The sequence below is a fragment of the Alligator sinensis genome, unplaced genomic scaffold (assembly GCF_000455745.1).
Source record: "Alligator sinensis unplaced genomic scaffold, ASM45574v1 scaffold20_2, whole genome shotgun sequence".
Taxonomy (NCBI): domain Eukaryota; kingdom Metazoa; phylum Chordata; order Crocodylia; family Alligatoridae; genus Alligator; species Alligator sinensis.
In genome coordinates, this window is record NW_005842012.1 from 629,501 (window position 1) to 648,210 (window position 18,710).

The 18,710-nt window shown below is 44.0% G+C and overlaps 1 protein-coding gene across 1 annotated transcript in view; it reads left to right on the forward strand.

The window, feature by feature from the left end:
- The first annotated feature begins 1,728 nt into the window (after positions 1–1,728).
- ZFPM2 (zinc finger protein, FOG family member 2) overlaps positions 1,729–18,710 on the forward strand; it is a 342,557-nt gene continuing 325,575 nt past the window's right edge. The window contains 1 exon segment of the mRNA XM_025202018.1: positions 1,729–1,832. Coding sequence (XP_025057803.1) covers positions 1,742–1,832 — 91 coding nt within the window. The 5' untranslated portion in view covers positions 1,729–1,741.

Genomic DNA, 18,710 nt, shown 5'->3' on the forward strand with positions numbered 1-18,710 from the left:
CAATCCCAAGGCTAAGCCACTTACTCTTAGGCTCTGTTCTTTGTGCTACTGTAGAGTGCTACAGTCTGTGGATTTACAAGCTGGGTTCTTGACTGCTGATTGGGATGCTTCACAGGACCATGTTTTCCTGCAGGGGAGGGTGAGATCAAGTGAAACATACACAATTACTATTCCATAATATTCAAGATGAGGGGTCCTTGGGAATATATGAGGCCACCCAGATAATAAGCATGCAACCTCTGCAATGATTGCATCCTCTGGTTGGGACAGTGAGGAATGAGCTCGGAACATGAACTAAGCTTATGTACAACATTTTACCACTAGGCTGGTAGACTAGTTTCAGGTCTGATTTTTTTACTTTAAATCATGTGACCCAATTGTGCAGTCAGGCTTGAGATTCAGGGAAACAGCTGCAGAGTGCTCCTCTGTATAAGAGTCAGCTAACACAAGGCTAAGTTCTTCTGTGCATTAATCTTTCCCTTCACACTGCATGTGTAAAGCTATCACCACCAGCATCTATAATACCTGGCAAACCCTTAACACTCTGAAAACGATTTCTGTGTGTCCTGTCTACCCTCTGGTGTGTGGGTTTTTTGTTTCTGACTGGGAAATATTCTCTTCTTCTCTTCTACCTTGATTCTATGTCTAACAACATACTTGCTGTTTTCTGTGTGTGTTGGATCAGAAAGTAGGTTTAGACACTGTTTTCCCCCCAGAAACCATTTTCAATCAATAACATTTCTTTTCTCCTTAGTTGTAACTTTAATGACATATTTCTACCTTGACTGCTACAGCAACTGGAAGCAGGAGCAGCATCAGGCAGCTATACCATAATCACTTTGAGCTCAATAAGGAGATCTTTACAGGCAACTTTGTTCTTTTTTTCTTAACGGGATTAAGAAGCTCAGCTCTTTAAATTCTTGCATATAACACTGACATTTCCAGGGTGTGTTTGGACCAGAGAGTTCAAAGAGAAAAAATAAAAAAGGAAAGCCAATATGACTTTGTTTTTTACCTTGCTGGAGGAGCTGTTTGTGCAAATCGCCTATAAGCTTATTGACCTGAATCTTTGACTCCTTGTTTTCTCTGGATTTGGCTGGAGTGTAGACACTGATAGAGCACTGATAGAGGTGATTGAACAGCCCCCAGCTTTGCTTGGCACCAGATCCCACCCCCCCAGGCTTGACATTATCTTTCCCTGGCAATACTTCTGATTTCTTAGAGCTCATACTCCTTTTATTTTTTAAATTTATTTATTTTTTAATTTGTTATGTTTTCTTTATGTAGGCTTTCCAAGCAAGTGAAAGGCACATCAATTCTTTTTGGTAACCAGAGATAGGAGAGGGCATATATGTGTGCTTGTGCATTTTTTTATCTCCTAAGACAAATATGGTCTGGCATGTCATGAAATTAACATTTTTCAAAATATTCAATTTTATAAATACATGATTAGATTCTGATTTCTTTATGCATGTGTTGGGGTTTCCAGGGTATTGCTTTCCATGTAGCACAGTGTGGGCTCATGTGGATTTATTTGTATCCCCTTCAGCTGAGGCAGTCCACTTTCTCTGCCTTTCCTGAGCACTGGGCATCCTCCATATTTTCATCAGGATTGGCTCCTGCCATGAGGAAAGTTGCCTTTTTCTTACCAGCACCAGAATATGCCCATGCCTTTTCCTTTGTCTTTCTCATTGCTTCCCATCCCTCCCATTGCTAGAACCCAAAGAGGTTGGCCCCTTCCATGCCAGAAGGAGTGGACTTTTTACTACCGATGAGACACTCACCTGGCAGACTGACTATCCTTTGTGTATCCCAGATGTTATCACTAGGAGGTGAGTCTTGGTCCCATTGAATTCTATGTCAAAGCTCCCACTTATTTACGTGACATCAGGATTTGACCCATAGAGGCCAAATGAACGTTGCTTTCAATTAAACCTCAAGTAGGGTTTCAATCAAATGGGGCAAAAACATTGAACAGAAAATGAACTGAAATAAACTAGGAAATTGAATTTTGAAAAAACTTTATGGAACTAATTGGAGAATGGCTTTTAAAGGTGTAGAATTCTGGAGTATGACCAGTATTTTAGAGTAACCCCTATCAATCCATTCAGTGCATTTGGGTTTCAGAAGGACAGTGAAATTAGGAATTCTATTGCATCTGTGTGTAAGGACAGGGGTTGGCAAGCGATGGCCTACAGGCCAGATCTGGCTGCCAAGTTTTTTTTAAGTGGCCTGCCAAGTCCTGCAGACTGCAAGGAGCATCCTGAAGCACAACATGATTTTGGTCATGTAGAGGAGTTGCAGCAGTAGCCCGAGCCATTTTGAAACATGTGGTGGGCAGTAGCTGGGCAGGGACTGGAACAGACATACCCACATGTCCCTGACCAGCCTGGTGCATGGTGCAAAATGGCTTTGGGGGTGCAAGGAGAAACTGCAGCTGCAGCAGCTGAATGGTCTGTTCAGGAGTGTGTGCTGGGCATGGGTTAGTTTAAGACATGCTGGAGCCCCTGGCCCAGTCCTTGCTGCTGCTTAGCATATGTTGCTGAATGGACTATGCATCTACTGTGGCTCCTTCATGCATCTGAAAATGCACGGTGCTTCAGAATGCTACTTGTAGTCTGCTGGGTCTCAGAGCTCGGCAGGCTGCATGCACTGAGGAACAGCTACAGTGACAAGGACAGGAATATGGGTTCTAGTATATCCCCGACCAGACAGGGACTGGCTGAGCAGTCAGGTAAATGACCTGTGTGGGGATGCTCTGCAGCTGGCAACCTTTTGCTGGGATTTGTTGGGCAAGGGAGTTACCTGCCTTTAATCAGTGTGAGAGCTATGATTGCCTAGCCCCAACTCTAGGGGTCTCCCTAGGGGTTGCGGACTGCTCTAGTAGGTGCTCTATGAGTCTTTCCCAGTGCTGAGAAGCTGAAGTGAGCCCAGTAGTCCCTGTACACTTGCTTTGTGGAGGAGCCTTCTGCTGTCATTGCTGTTGAAGATCAACGCTGTTATAAACTTTACACTCCAATCCTCTTTATGACTGAGTTATGTTAATTCAGCCTTCCATTACTGAAAGGCTGCCAGTCCCTGTGTAAGGGGATTATTTAGTCACTACCAATTCAGATTTCCCAGTTTCTTGGAATGGGGACATTGATTTGACAAAATAAGAATCACAAATTAATAAACTCCCTAAAAATAGGAAACAACATGCTGTTACTCGTTTGCTTCCATGCACTGTTAGTGTACATGTACCTCACATCTATTTCTAATTTTGCATGGGATTTGTAGTCTCTTCTTATTTTTTCTTTTATAGTGTTCCTGACCTAATAGATTTGGATGATATTGCAATTTTGAGATGAGTTGACAAGGAATCTTCAGGAAAACAGGTTAAAAAAGCTGGGTCCTGTATAGGCTTAGTACCCTGTAAGAAGAATTAGGTTATTGGTGGTAACGTAAGCAAAGAATTGGAGCAAATAAACAGTTCCATATGATATCCTTATAAAAAGAAAATGTTATCTGGGAGGATTCTAGTAAGTGACAGAGAAAGTCTAAGGAACCATTTATTTATGAGACTTTATTTTCTACCTTGTTTTGGCTTGCAGGGATCCCAGACTAGTTTTGAAATGACCTGAATAGTTTGGAAGTAGGGAACACAGATTAAATTAGTGTGGACTGTCAAGGTAGTGGATACTGAACTAGTTTTTTCTCATGGTCATTGCAGTCTAATGCATGAAGATGATTTGACTGCTTAATCTAGAGGTGATTACTCTGTTCAAGTACAAGAAACAAATTATTTGCAACAAGACACTGGCAGGCACCTGTTTCTCAGTAATGTGAAAGTAAGTATTGCACTTGATCATAAATGACTACAGTGGTGTATTTTAAAAGCCTATAATTTCCCTTTTTAAGCATAGGATGGCTGGGGACAGGAATTTGCTCATTGACAACTATAAGAAGCTTAATATGTTTAAATTAGGAAAAGAACAGATTCATGCTCTAGTGAATCCAGAGTATGAGGAACCTCAAAAATGCCCAAACTGTGTTCTTTTAGGATTTCCAAGGCCTACTTGAATCTGCCACTTTGTTCTACTCAAGATCTACATCATAGCTGTTTAAAAGACCTACAGGTAAGACTTCAAGGCAGTCCTGAAATTTACAAGGCAAGTTGCTAGGGCCATAGAAATCTCCTAAAAGCTTGAACTTATATTCAAAGCAAGAGTAAAGGAAATGATCATAATTTCTCTTTTATAACTAGTTATTATCCCATTCTCCTTTTTTCAAGATTCTCCACCAAAAGGAACATATTATCATAATAAGTAATCTTCAGTCATTGGTAGGTAGATTGAAATAGATTTTTTTAACCATTTGTCAGTGATACTTTCAGCATTGTGATCTCAGTGTTAATTCGCATACTTTCTTACCTGAGTAATCACTAAAGAGACTGATTAGAACATATTTAATGGATAGATTGTGCTCTGTAAGCACAGGACATATTACGCCTTCTATGCCATCCCCAGACTGTGATTACAAAGGAAGCAGGGAGGGGAGTATTTCTTCTGTTTCCACTTTTGTAGTGTTTCTAATTCTTGGAGGGTGGGGGGGTTGTTTTAGTTTGTTTGCTTGTTTGTTGTTTTGTTTTTAATCAAATCTCACAATGTTTTAAAGCCCCAGCTGCTAGAAGCATTTGGTTTTATTACCATATTTACCCAAATTAAAGACAAGCTTCCCCTCTGCACCCAGTTGTTGTGGGATGGAGGGGTAACCTCATCTTAAATTTGAGAACCAATGTGAGGCAGGTAGTGGCTCGGCTCCAGAACTGAGCTGCTGCTTGCCCCAGGCTGGGGTGGCTTATGTAACAGGATAGCAGGTGGATAGCTTGGATTGCAGGGGAGACTGCGTGGTGGGGGTGGGGATGCATGGTAGAGACCTGCAGAGTGTGGCTTGAGTGGCATGCAGAAGAGACCATGTAGCCTGCATTCCCTCTACCTTTTGGCTTTGGGCTCAGAGCTGCCACTGCTGCTTCTGTCTGGATGAGGCCAGGGCCAGGGCTGCTGCCACTGACCAATGTGGGCCAGAGCCACCATAGAAGGTAAGTGGCAGGGGGTACAGGTCCTGGGGAAGCTGGGAATGGTGGGACTGGGTGGCAGGGGGAACAGGCATTGATGAGGGGAGACGGTGACAAGCAGCAGGGGAACAGACAGGGGAGCAAGGGGTGGAGCAGGTGTGGGGGAAGGTGGTAGTGGGGAACAGGCACTAAAGCCAGGCAGCAGGAGGGCAAGCACAGGCATGGGGGGTAAGGTGTGTGGGTAAAGGCAAATTAGGGGGCAGCCACAGGGACGGGGTGGCATATCGTGGGGGGCATGCCGTGTGGCATTGGGGAGCCAGAGGTTGGGTGGAACAGGGGGTGGGGTCTGGCCCCTTGCCTCCTGCTTCCGCTTTCTCTGCCACAGAGGTGGTGGTGGGGGGGTGAATTTAAAATTACTGTCTAGTAAGTAGATTCTAAACATGGACAATTATAACAACTTTATAAATTCTCCACATATAGAATCTGTTGGGGGGGGGGGGGGGGCTTAAATTCAAAATTGTCTGGGATTCAGGTAAATGTATTACTATAAACTAGCCTTCAGGTTGTTGAGAAGAACTTGAAAATATAAACCCTCATTTGTTTTTAAAACCAGAAGGCAAATAAAATAATCAAAATTTATTATTTATTGAAGACTCTCATGACTTCAAAGCCAGTCTCTCAACTGTTAGAGAGCTGGACTTGTGACCTGGAAACATCTAGGACTGCAAGTAGTACTTCAGGGCTTGGTCTTCACTGGAATTAGGAAAGTTCTTTTTGGTCTTTCTTTGCCTCCAGTGTTAGAATCATAGACTCATAGAAATTAAGGTTGGAAGGGACTTCAGGAGGTCATTTAGTCCCAATAGCCTGCTCAAAGCAGGTTCATCCCCAGCTAGATCATTCCAGCCAGGGCTTTGTCAAGCCAAGCCTTAAAAACCTCCAAGGATGGAGATTCCACCACCTCTCTAGGTTACTTGTTCCAGTGCTTCACCACCTTTCTAGCGAGAGAGTTTTTTCCTAATATCAAACCTAAACTTCCCTTGCTGCAACTTGAGACCATTGCTTCTTGTTCTGTCATCTGTCTCCACTGATAACAGACTAGCTCCATCCTCTTTGGAATCGCCCTTCAGGTAGTTCAGGGCTGCTATCAAAGCCCCTTAGTCTTCTCTTCTGCAGACTAAATAAAACCAGTTTCCTCAGCCTCTCCTCAGAAGTCATGTGCCCCAACCCCCTAACCATTTTTGTTCCCTTCTGCTGTACTCTCTCCAGCTTGTCCACATATAATAGGGTTCCTAAAATGACACAGTACTCCAGATGTGGCCTCACCAGTGCAGAATAGAGGGGAATAATTACTTCCCTCGATCTGCTGGCAGCGCTCCTAGTAATGCAGCCGAGTATGCTGTTAGCCTTTTTGGCAACAAGGGCACACTGCTGACTCATCCATCTTATTGTCCACTATAACCCCCAGGTCCTTTTCTGCAGAGCTGCTGCTTAGCCAGTCAGTCCCCAGGCTGTACCGGTGCATGGGATTCTTCTGTTCTAAGTGCAGGACTTTGAACTTGTCCTTGTTGAACCTCATGAGATTTCTTTTGGCCCAATCCTCCAATTTGTCTAGGTCACTCTGAATCCTAGCCCTACCTTCCAGTGTATCTACTAGACACCCCAACTTGGTGTCTTCTGCAAGCTTGCTGAGGGTGCCATCTATCCCATCTTCCAGATTTGTTAAAATATTGAACAAACCAGCCCCAGGACCAACCCATGGGGCACACCGCTTGATACCAGCTGTCAGCTAGACATTGAGCCATTGATTACTATCCATTGAGCCTGCCATTCCTGCCAGCTTTCTATCCACCTTGCATTCCATTCATCCATACTTCCTCAACTTGCTTGCAAGAATGCTGTTGGAGATGGTATCAAAAGTCTTGCTAAAGTCAAGGTATATTATGTCCACTGCTTTCCCTGTACCCACAGAGCCAGTCATCTCATCATAGAAGGTTGGTCAGGCATCTTGCCCTTGGTGAATCCATGCTGATTGTCCCTAGTCACTTTCTCCAACTGCTTAGAAGTGGACTCTGAGGACCTGCTCCATGGATTTTCTGGGGACTGAGGTGAGGCTGACTGGTCTACAGTTTCGTGGATCCTCCCCCTTTCTTTCCTTAAAGATGGGAACTATATTTTCCCTTTTCCAGTTGTCCAGGACCTTCCCCAATCACCACAGGTTTTCAAAGATAATGGGCAGCGGGTCTGCAATCAGATCAGCCAACTCCCACAGCACCCTTGGATGCATTGCATCCAGCCCCATGGACTTACACATGTCCAGCTTTTCTAAATAGTCCCTAACTTTGTTCTTTCACCATTGAGGGCTACTGACCTCCTCCCCAGAATGTGCTGCCTAGTGCAGTAGTCTGGAAGCTGGCCTTACCCATGAAGACTGAGGTAAAAAAGGCATTGAGTACTTCAGTCTTTTCTTAATTATTTGTCCTTAGGTTGTCTCCCCCATTCAGTAAAGGACCCACACTTTCTCTCATCTTTCTTTTGTTGCTGATATAATTGTAGAAACCCTTCTTCTTACCTGTCATGTCCCTTGCTGCATGCAAACTCCAATTGTGCTTTGGCCTTCCTGACTTCATCCCTGCATGTCTTAGCAATGTTCTTATACTCCTCCCAAGTTTTGTCCAAGTCTCCACTTCTTGAAAGCTTCCTTTTTGTGTTTAACCTCACTGAAGAGTTCTCTGCTAAGCTAAGCTGGTCACTTGTCACATTTGCTGTTCTTCCTGCACATTGGGATGGTTTGCTCCTGCTCCCTCAGTAATGCTTCTTTAGGATACATCCATCTCTCCCAGACTCCTTTCCCCCTCAGACTGATCTCCCAAGGGATCCTGCCCAGCAGTTCCCTGAGGGAGTCTGAAGTCCGGGGTCCATACTCTGCTGCTCTTCTTTCTTTCTTTTGTCAGGATCCTGAACTCAGTCATCTCGTGGTCACTGCTGCCCAGCTTGTCATCCACTTGTACATCCCCCACCAATTTTTCCCTGTTTGTGAGCAGTAGGTTAAGAAGAGCACAGCTCCTAGTTGGTGTCTCCAAACTTGGTCCAGGAAGTTGTCTCCATCGCTGTCCAAAAACTTCCTGGATTGCCTACCCACTTCTGTTTTGCCCTCCCAGGTGATTGAAATCTCCCATGAGAACCAGGGCCTGTGATCTGGAAGCTTCTGCTAGTTGTTTGAAAAAAGCCTCATCTTCCTGGTCTTGTGGTCTATAGCACATACCCACCGCAACATTACCCATGTTTCTTTCCCCTCTAACCTTAACCCAGATGCTTTCAGCAGTCGCATCTCCAGTTTCATACTAGAACTCTGAGCAATCCTACAGAACTTTTACATACAGCACAACTCCTCTTCTCCCCTGCCTGTCCTTCCTGAACAGTTTGTATCTCTCCATGAGAGTGCTCACATCAGAGAGCTATCCTACCAAATCTATGTTATTTCAATCATGTCATAGTTCCTTGACTGTGTGAGGACTTCCAGTTATTCCTGCTTCTTTCCCAGGGTCTGTGCATTTGTGTGCAGGCCCTTAAGGTAACTAGTTAATTTCCCTACTTTGTCAGGAAGAATAAAGTCTCCCCTGTTGCCCCCTCCTGCTTCTGCTTCCTCCAGGTTCCCCGCTTCCCCACTTTCTTCAGGGCTTTGTTCTCTATCCCTCAGTGAACTTATTTTAAAGCCCTCCTCACTAGCTTAGGGAGCCTGTTTGCACAAAGATGTTCTTCCCTCTCTTTGTCAGGTGGATCCTATCTCTTCCTAGCAGTCCTTCTTGGAACATCCCATGGTTGAATAAGTTGAATGCTTGCTGGTGACACTACCTGCACAGCCACGCATTGATCTTCAGGATGCGTCCGCTCCTGCCAGGGCCCTTTCCTGTGCCTCCGATCCCCTTCACCCTTATACTAAGAGCCCTATAGTCACTCTTGATCTGCTTGGTGCCCACATGGATGAGCAGCATGGGGTAGTAGTCATAGGGTTAGATGAGTTTCACTAATCCTTCCGTGACATCTCGGATCTGGGCACCAAAGAAGCAGCAGACCTCTTGGGACAACAGATCAGGCTGTCAGATGGCCCCCTCTGTCCCCCACAGAAGGAAGTATCCAACCACCACCACCCATCAATTCCTCTTTATGGCAGTGGTCTCGATCCTCTCTACCTTGGGGATGGCTGGTTTGGCCTCTTCCACCTGTGCGGGCCGGGAGCGATCCGGGGCCCTTTTTTCGCGCCATGGGCTGTGGCCAGCAGCCCGGACACGCTGGGTCAGAGAAAACAGGCGACACGCTAGAATTAGGCACGGACGTGTAATGGTTGATTCAAGATTGTTTACTTACACCGTAGATGGTCGCGGTGTAGGCTGGACAGTTTCCCAGGTACAGCTCCGCTTAAATCCTCGTTTGAGGACTCAGACAAAACTCTCACTCACATGGAGTTGTCGAGGCTCCGTGGATCCTTTTTTGCACGCAGGGAGAGGGATACATCAAGGATTGCGCTCGGCGATGGGGAGACGCTAGAGGCTGATCAGACCTCTGTTGCCTGCTTGAAATGCACTGGGTCCAATAGGCTCCGCAGTGCTTAGAGATCTTCACAAGACGTGAAGTCTCCTCCTCCTGATGTTCGTGGAGTCCTCCAACTTGGGCAGAAACCACTCAAGCTTTTTATACGGCTAGCAAGCCAATCACTAGCCACCACGTGGGAACAATTTAGAAACCGCCAATAATGGGGCACAAATTTAAATACAAATGGCGGGAACTCCTTGCAACGTGCATTTCTATGCTGCAAAGAAGAAATGCACCCTGCAAAGAAAGCTTCAAATTGGCGGGAAAATAATTCAGTGGTGCCAAAGCGCACACAAAACAAAAATCACACCTTTGGGTTGTGACACCACCAATGGAATGCTCTTCTTCTCCTCTGTTGCTAGCACTCCATGTCTGTTCTCCAGGCAAACCACTGCATGTGGAGATCACTACTACTTTTTGCTGCCAGAAGATACAAGCTTCCATCTTCCTGGGAGTCCATGCCTTCTTCCTTTTCTAGCACCACCTCTGGCATTTCTTCCTCCACAGTCCTAGAGTTTTTCTCCAGCATGGAATTGATGAAGTCCTGATGGTGGAGGATGGTTCATACCCTTGCTACCTCCTTTTATAGCTCTCTTGCCTTCTCCCTAAGGGATGCCACCAGAAAGCACTGCTTATATTACAGGCAGTCCCTCACCTGGCTGACACTGGAAGGAATCTGCAAGCCGCAGTTTGCAAAGCACCAAACCATGACCTGGGTGGAAGCCTCAATAGTGTGTGGTCCTGCCTGGACAGACACCTCACAGGTGGAAGCAGAGGAGGAACTGGAAGTGGCAGTGGCTGTGGTATTGCAATGTCCTCCAGCCATGCCTCTGGGTCTTCTAATGTGGTGCATCTCATTTCATGCCTCTCTTTCCAAGCAGGCCTTCCCTAGCAAGCTCCTCTGTAGCTAGCCTGTTTGGGTCAGGTAGAATCTCAGTAAGCAACTAAAACTGTTGCTTCTCAAACTATGAGAGCCTGTCTTCCTGAATAAGTTCTGTTCTTTGGAGAACCAAATCAGCAAAGGGGAAAGACATGGGTAGTCTCTTTTAATCTTTCACTTTTGGGCTGTACATCCACTGAATTTCTGGATGACAGGCAGCTATTATGCTGAGATCACTGCCTATAGATAATTTGTATTGTCTTATTATTTCCTCTTGTTTTGGAACTGTCGGTGCTCATCTACTACTTGCTTGTTTTATCACATATCCTCACCCATAGTACGTTTATTAATTAATAAAAAATGGAATGGGCAAAAGATGCAAAACTCTACTAAATCACTGGAATTCAGGGTAAAGTGAAAAGTGTGTGGTACCTTTACCACATGGGAGAGTTACTACATGAAATATGTAATGCATCTACGTCCCTGGTCAGTGTCATCCCAGGGGACCTGTTTCCTCAATGCAGACTGACTTCTATGCCCCCTAGTGACCAGCCACTGTAATAAGCATACTGAGGGCAATGTGCGTGGGAGAGAGCAATCCCTGCTAGTTACACCTCTGCTGCTCAGTGTTCAAGTGGTCCCACTGACTTGAAGTTAGGATATGGTTAAATGAATAAAGTACCGTGGTTAACTGGGGGTGGGATTTACCACATCAGATGCCCTTCAGTAAATGTTCCCATACAACCAGTGGAGTTTTGTTCTGATTTAAAGGAGGGCTAAGTTCCTCCAGTTTATTTTTCATCTACCTTGAACTAAGAACTGGCACACAGACATCTGCTGCAGAGCAGTATCTCCTGTTAACTCTCCAATTTGTACATTTGTCCCAACCTGCATCCATGTGTTAAATGTTTAACATTTGATTAGTATCCAGATTTGTAAGAATATTGGCTGCTAAAGATGCATCTAATGGGATGCATCTAAATAGGCATCTAATGGGATCTTCAAAACCACCCAGCATCTGACTCCAAATAAAATCACATTTGAAATCTTGTCCCCTCTGCTGCTGCTGTTGCCAGCTGACGGGGGGGCAGGGGAAGCCCCAGCTGCTAGTGCCCTGCTCCAGCTGAGGGCTGCCAGGAACAGCTACATGGACTCCCCGTCCTCTCCCTCACGCTTCCTTTCAGCCAGGGGCTCAGCTGTGGGGAGCAGCTATGCAGAGTGCTGGGCTGGGCCAAAGAATGGCAGTGGATGGCTCCCCTGTTTTTCAGTCCCTGCTCCCCACCAATGGGGACATATGGAGAGACCAGGTAGGGAGCAGGGGCTGGAAAGAGGGACCCATTTGCTGCTACCATCTCCAGCTGAGCTCAACACCCCATGCAGCTGTTTTGTGCAGCCTGCAAGCTGGAGCAAGGCAGGTATGGCTCTGGGGTTTTCCCTGCCCCAAGGTTAGGTGGGGACAGTGGTGGTGGCGGGCAGGTCCCCGCTTCTGAGTTGCAGAAGCAAGCCCTGCTGGAGAGGGGGAGGGGGAAATGGGAGGGAGGTGCCACTGAGCATTGTGGGGAGGGGGGTGCCAAGAGCAGGGCTGGGTGGGTGGGGGAATTGCATCTGCTTTGGGGACTCAAAGTCCATGGGAAATACTGCATGGCTGCAGCCATCTCTGCAATGCCAGTCTCATTTCTCACATCTCCCTTTTTGAAAATCTAGATCTACGCATGACTGGTAAAAGTTATAATAGAATTCAGTGGATTGACTTGTGTTGAAGAGTTGGGCTGTTTCATATGTATTTAGCAAGTAAGGCAAGTAACTGTATTCTGGATTGAAGGACATATTTTACTTATTGCTATTAATTGTACAATTGGTGTTACTCCATTTACTTCAGTGGACTTCAGCGGAGTTGCTTCTGATGTACATCGGTTTAAGTGATGTAAAAAAAACCTGAGCTGATTGTTGTAAAATCTCCATTATTCAAACACTGTACTTTCATGACCATTTCACTGGAAAACCTTACCTGTTTTTTGGCTTCTTGCAAGAATGAATTCTTTAGCATAGCATCATAGCCCCTTTAGTCTTAAATACCTAAACCAGGTGCAAAATATAAAAATGTACAAAAACATTCCTTCCAATTTTAATGGCTTTATTATGAAAATTAATATTCTTCTACAAAAACATGATTAATCTTAAATTGGAGTTTTGGCATTTTACAAATGTATTAGGCATAATCAAACAGTATGTTGGTATGTACTGGCAGTTTGAATGGCATTAGAGGATTTCCTCTTGTTTGTTTGTTTTAAAAGCGTGCAGAGAATACAAAGATGGCAACTTTTCCAAGTTAAATGAGATCTGTAGTCCATGTGGGATATCTAAATGCTGTCAAAGTTTAGCGACAAGGCTGTTTTAAAATCCAGTTAAAGTACTGTTTCCTTCAGAGTTTTTTCAGTGCTACCTCTGTAGTCCAATCTCAGAGGATCTCTGGCGTGTAAGACCCTTTCACTGAGTATGTGGCTTCCATTTGGTTCCCAGAGCCAGATCTGCGTATTATTGCCACGGGGGCCTGAGTCCTTTGGTAATACAAATAATAAATGAAACTATCGATATGCTGATCTGTTGTATCTGAAGATCTACTAAAATGCCAGTTCAGTAAGACATTTGGCCAGGTTTATGCCTGAACTTCAGTAGGATTCTTCAAGTTATGTAAATGGTTATACATCTTGTTGAAGTGGAGTCTACTAGAAGAAGTGATAGTTCCTAGAATCAAATCCATCTTTCTTTCTCAGTGGTACAGAATGCTATCAGGCTTTATAGCAGTTGTTTCTAAATTGATGTATTTTAATTGAGAAGCAGTGTTTCATTCTGAATGAGTGTTTTAGGATGTTAACAGTTTAGGTTTACGTTTATGCTTCTAGGAAAAAGAACACAAACTGAATTTCAAACTTTTAATGTTCTCTCACTCTGGTATGCTGCTGTCTGCTGTTTGTGACTGGTATAGTCCTTTACCCAAAGCTATCTTGTGTGATGATAAAACCATGAGTGTATGAAGCTCACACATTTTTCATCTCTTTTATGACCTTATCTTTCACAAGCGGCTTCTGTGAAGGTATCCTAACTATAGGAAGCACCTGGAAAACATATATGATATCTATGCTGCGATAAGCAGTTGTGAACAAGAAAGTAGATCTGTCAGTTCTGAACTGTTCATTGTTAAAAATACTTTGTTGATTTAGCTGATTGCAAAATACATTATAGAGTGACTAACAGTCACTGTAACATTCCTAGTCAAGAAAGTTCAATAGTTACATTGTATGAGAATTCTTATAAGAGGCTAATATTGATAGGAACAGCATGGATTAAAACAGCAGGGCTGAAAATAACTACCTGCCTGTGTGACTGCTTTCAAATACCACAACTACTTGTAGTAAAAATCAGTTTAATAAAATTTGGTGAACTTTTATTTTATGTAAAATATTTAATATGCAGACAAATATATACCATTTGTTTAGAAAACTAATCATTTGCCTTTTTTGCAAGCTGTAACAAAGTGGAGGGGATCCCCCGGGCACCTGAAAAAATAGATGCCCCCGTGCCCTGTTTTAGGGCAGTCTACCCCTGCAGTCGCCTGCCACACCTTGATATAGATGAGTATATAATGTGGGAGGCTGCTCTGATTTGTGGCTGTGGTATTCTCGGCCAGTGCCATGGCTCTGAGCCATCCCTACACCATGTCCCATGCCTCACAGATGGCATCCTATTCTTAGTGCTACTTGCCCAGCCCCTCAGTGGGCTGGAGTCTGCCTCTGGCCCACTTAGGCTCCATTCAGTGGGTCCTGGCCCCTTGGTCCCTCACTGGACCACACTTCATTCTCCAACCCTTCACTGGGCCACGCTTCACTCTCTGTGGGCTTCAGGCCCCACATTGGGTTTTGGCCCCTCACTGGGCTATTTGCCCCTCAGGTTCCTCCTGGTGGACCTTGGCCCAATAGTGCTTTTCTGCTGGGGTATGCTCCCCTAGCCTTTCCTCTGTATGGGGTAATCCACAAGGCAGTGGAGGCTGAGGCTTTCTGGTGCCCCATCCTTGCCTTTCACTGGAGTGGCGCAAGTGTGGCATTTCCTGGTGGTTGCCCTGCCACCCCACCATCCAGCTCTGGCAGGGTACAGTTTTGAGTGTTACCCAGGACCAAAAGGAAACTTCCTCCATCCTCTACCCTAAACATCTGGGTGTTACAGGAGCTGTAGTCTTCAGGCTGTACAATGATACTCCTCCAGCCCCCCAGATGTAACTGCTGGCCCTGTTCCCAGGGTCTAAGCTTATATTCTCCATGCCTAGCCCTCCTCCAGTCAGGCAGCCCTGTGCAATCAGGTGACTACCTAACTGGGCCTGAAACCACCTGCCAACTGCTCCATAGCCTGCCTGATGGTCTTAAAGTGGCAGGTACAACCAGCGCACTGCCACACAAGCTTTGCTAGGCATTGCAAAATCTGGCCTCAGAATTTCAAATAGTGTATTTATTTCACACTTTTCTTGACCTGACTACCTGTATCATGTTGAACTATGTAATGGTATAGTACCTTCATTTTCTTCCTGTTGAATTACCATTTTATTGTGAATAATATAAACTGTGAAAAACCTTAAATTTTCCTAAAAGGAAAAAAAAAAACCCAACTTCTCCAAACACATCTTGCTATTGAAAACCAATTTCTAGACCATAATTTTGTTAATTTCAAATTATGGTATTTGCAATTGTTCTATGTTTTATTTTATTTTGCCTTTTAATTAAATTAGTCCTTTGGAACGTCCAACACCTACACATGAAGTGCAGTTTTTTTCTACCTGAAAAGCTGAGAAATTACTGAAATACTTGAAAAATTCAGATACAAGGTTTGAGACAAAAATTACTATCGGCAGTGAACCTTTTGATAATTTTTTTCCCACAAAGACATAGATTCTTAAAGAAGTTTTTCTTTCACCTACTTCTGTTATCTATTGCTGGCTAATAATACCATATTTTTAAATTAAAGAAGAAATGGCATTTTTCTATGAACCTAAACAAATGGCACAGCAAACAGCAATAGTAACAAATCACTTAATGAAACAAAATAAGTGCTTCTATCTTTCTTTAGACAACGAGGGGAAATAAGGAGTACTAAAAAGCAACTGATTGGGTTAGGAAAGGAAAGGAGAAAAGTAGCAACGTAAATATAAGCCTTAAAAAAGAACATTAAAAGAGAAAGAAATCGGAGAGAGAAATGATTTGAACTTAAGCTGGAACGTATTTATCAAAAAATTGATTAGAATTAGAATCAATAATAAAATAAGCGCAAAAGAAAAATAATAGTGAGAAATATTCAGTGGATAAAAGAAGAATAAAGAACACAAAAATGAAGCCAGAGTACTTAAGAGTCAATTAAATTGTTTGAAATTAAACAAAATTGGTTTACATTACATTTAATACAAAGAGGGTTAGTATTAATGCAGAGGATAAAATGTGAACAAAGAAAATTTGAGGGTCCCATATCAGTTTTTATATTAAATTTCCATTGTCTCCATACACCATTGGGATCAAATCTTGTTTGGCCTCCAGGAGCTGTTTACATACACTAAATATGATCGTGTTCTATCATGTGCAACCACAATTGGGTACATAGATTCTCTGCAGATTTCCAGTTTGCCTTTCGAACATAGCTGTTTGGCCAACTGAGAAGAACTCTGAGTTCTGGCCCCTGCTCCCAATGCCATATGTGTATTTTGAATTAAGTATTCACTGGATAAAAGAAACAAGGTTTTTTGGTGATGACAAGTTTTTTGGCACAAAATGTCCTTCTTCAGGTCACTTTCAGGCATTTTGTGTCTGGAATCTTGTCTAACATCTGTCCCAGGTATACAGTTGTGTCAGTAAAAGACATTAATTAATAATCTTGCTTCTTGTATGTTTCCTGGATCTTTGTGGCTAAAACAACATTCCAGTCCTACTACTTTGGGTAAAATGAATAGAAGGGATTGGGGTGAGGCCAGAACCTAGGGATTCCCCTTTTCCACAAGAATGCCCTCCTTACTTATACAGTCTCCTGCATGAGTTTTTTCTGGCCTTATTACCCTGTGGACCAGCTTCAAGAGAAGGAACAGAGCATGCTTGTGACCCTGCCTATCTCATGGCCTCATGCTTAGGGAGAAATGAAAGACATTCATTCAAATTGGGACATGCCTTCTACAAGTGTTCTAATTACTAGGCTGTTGGGCATAAATGTAGGAGTGTCTTCCATCTCAATTATCTACATCTCCCTCAGAAGGCATGTAAGGATTTACCATTGAAAAAATAGGAAACATCTACATACTTCCTTGGGTGTATTAGGTTCAGTAAAGACAGGAGCAGGTTCAGTTGATTCCTGTAGGTGCGCTAGGCTGGTCTTTGAGAGAAGAGAGGAGCTGTGCATTTCTCTGGATGATTTAAGGTTCCTGAGGAAAGGTGCCTGCATTTCCCAGTAGTTGTGAGAGGGGCATAAAAGTGGAATAAGATTTGAGCCTTGGCCTCTGCAGCACCATCTGTAATCCACCTGTTTTTAATGGATGTTATAAATTGATTGTATTGGAGATATTTCTCTTGCAAATCTTACGAACTTCAGTGGCTTCTCCAGATAGCAGGGCTTTAGAATACAGGAAGAGAAGAGAATGATGCAAAATTTCTAATGTATTTGCTCATCTTGCACACTTCAATAAATGCTAACATATTGCTTTGAAAAAGCAAAATACCAAGGCTCTGCTTAACATACATAAGAAATGTGTCTTTTATTTCTTAATTAATAAAAAATGGCTACAGTTTGTATGTATGAACAAACAGAAGTCTTTGCTGTTAAATAACTAAGATTCCTACATGCGTACCTTGACCTGAGTCCGTCAGCGCAAGGAAATGAAAATATTAACCATATGATAGTACATATCTTCTACTTATCCATTCCTCAAGTGTATATCTTACCATTTCCACAATTGCTGTACACTACAACCCATATATTCCAACATTATCTTTGTCCTCTTTTTGTCCTTCAGCTCATACCCCTCTAACAGATTATTCCCTTCCCAACACTAGGACAGTAGAACAAAGTTATATGGAGAGTTTGCAACGAGCTGTCAAATTAAGGATGAGCTGAGCTGTTCAGCTGTTTGCTGGAACTTTTACATTGAAGGCTCCACTTCTCTATTCAACTGGAGATCAAATGCAGCTGATCAACATAGTGTCCTTTGAGGTAAAAGCACACTAGTAGAATCCAGCCAGAGCCACCTTAGTGGTCCAGCACAGTTGTTTGGTGTAGCTGTATATGCACACAGCTCGTTTGTAAACCATCACCTTCATGGGAGGGAGGAGGAAGAGACTTCACCTTTGGAAGAATCCAGTGTCTGTAGTTCTATTTTACTGTAGTACAAATTCAAAGACTTACTTTCAAAACCATGTGAGGAGGAACTTCATAAAAACTAAACCGGAAATTCAGAGGGGGAAAAAAAGAAAATGACCTGCATGACATTCTGTATTGGTTGTTCAGTTGCTTTTCGAGAAAAACAGGAATTTATCCCATACTTAGAAACAACGTTTCACTATCACTTTGAATTTTTGTCTATAAAGGAGAGATACATTGGGATCCGTGTCTTGCCCGGTTTATTCTACTGGTACAGCTTGATCCTGAGCTCCCCCCAGCAGTGGCAAGAAACAGGCTCCCATGGCTGAGAACCCCATACACCCCAAATGAGGGGCTTCCAGCTGCGGGAGGCATTCCCCCCCCCGGTCTGAGGATGCCCTCTGTAACCGTCTCCCTGCCCTGGGAACTCTGGAAATGCCTGGGGCTGGAGGATTACCACAGAGGGAGTCCCCTCTGCCCTGGGAATGTGGGGAAATGTCTAAGGTCAGAGGATCACTGCAGGGGTGATTTCCCCCCACCCCACCCTGCCCTGGCAGTGTCGGAAACTCCTGGGGCTGGAGGATCACCGTGATGTTCCAGCTCAGGGGTTTCCTGTATCCCCTGGGTGGCGGGGATCATCGCTATAGTTATCTTCCAGCCCCAGGGGTTTCCCTGCACCCCAGAGCCCTAGGGATCATGGCAGCTATGATCCCCAGAGTCTGGGGGTTTCATGTATCCGTGAGCCCTAGGGATCATGGCAGGCATGATCCCCAGGGGCCAGGGATGCGTGGCCCCCCCGGCTCC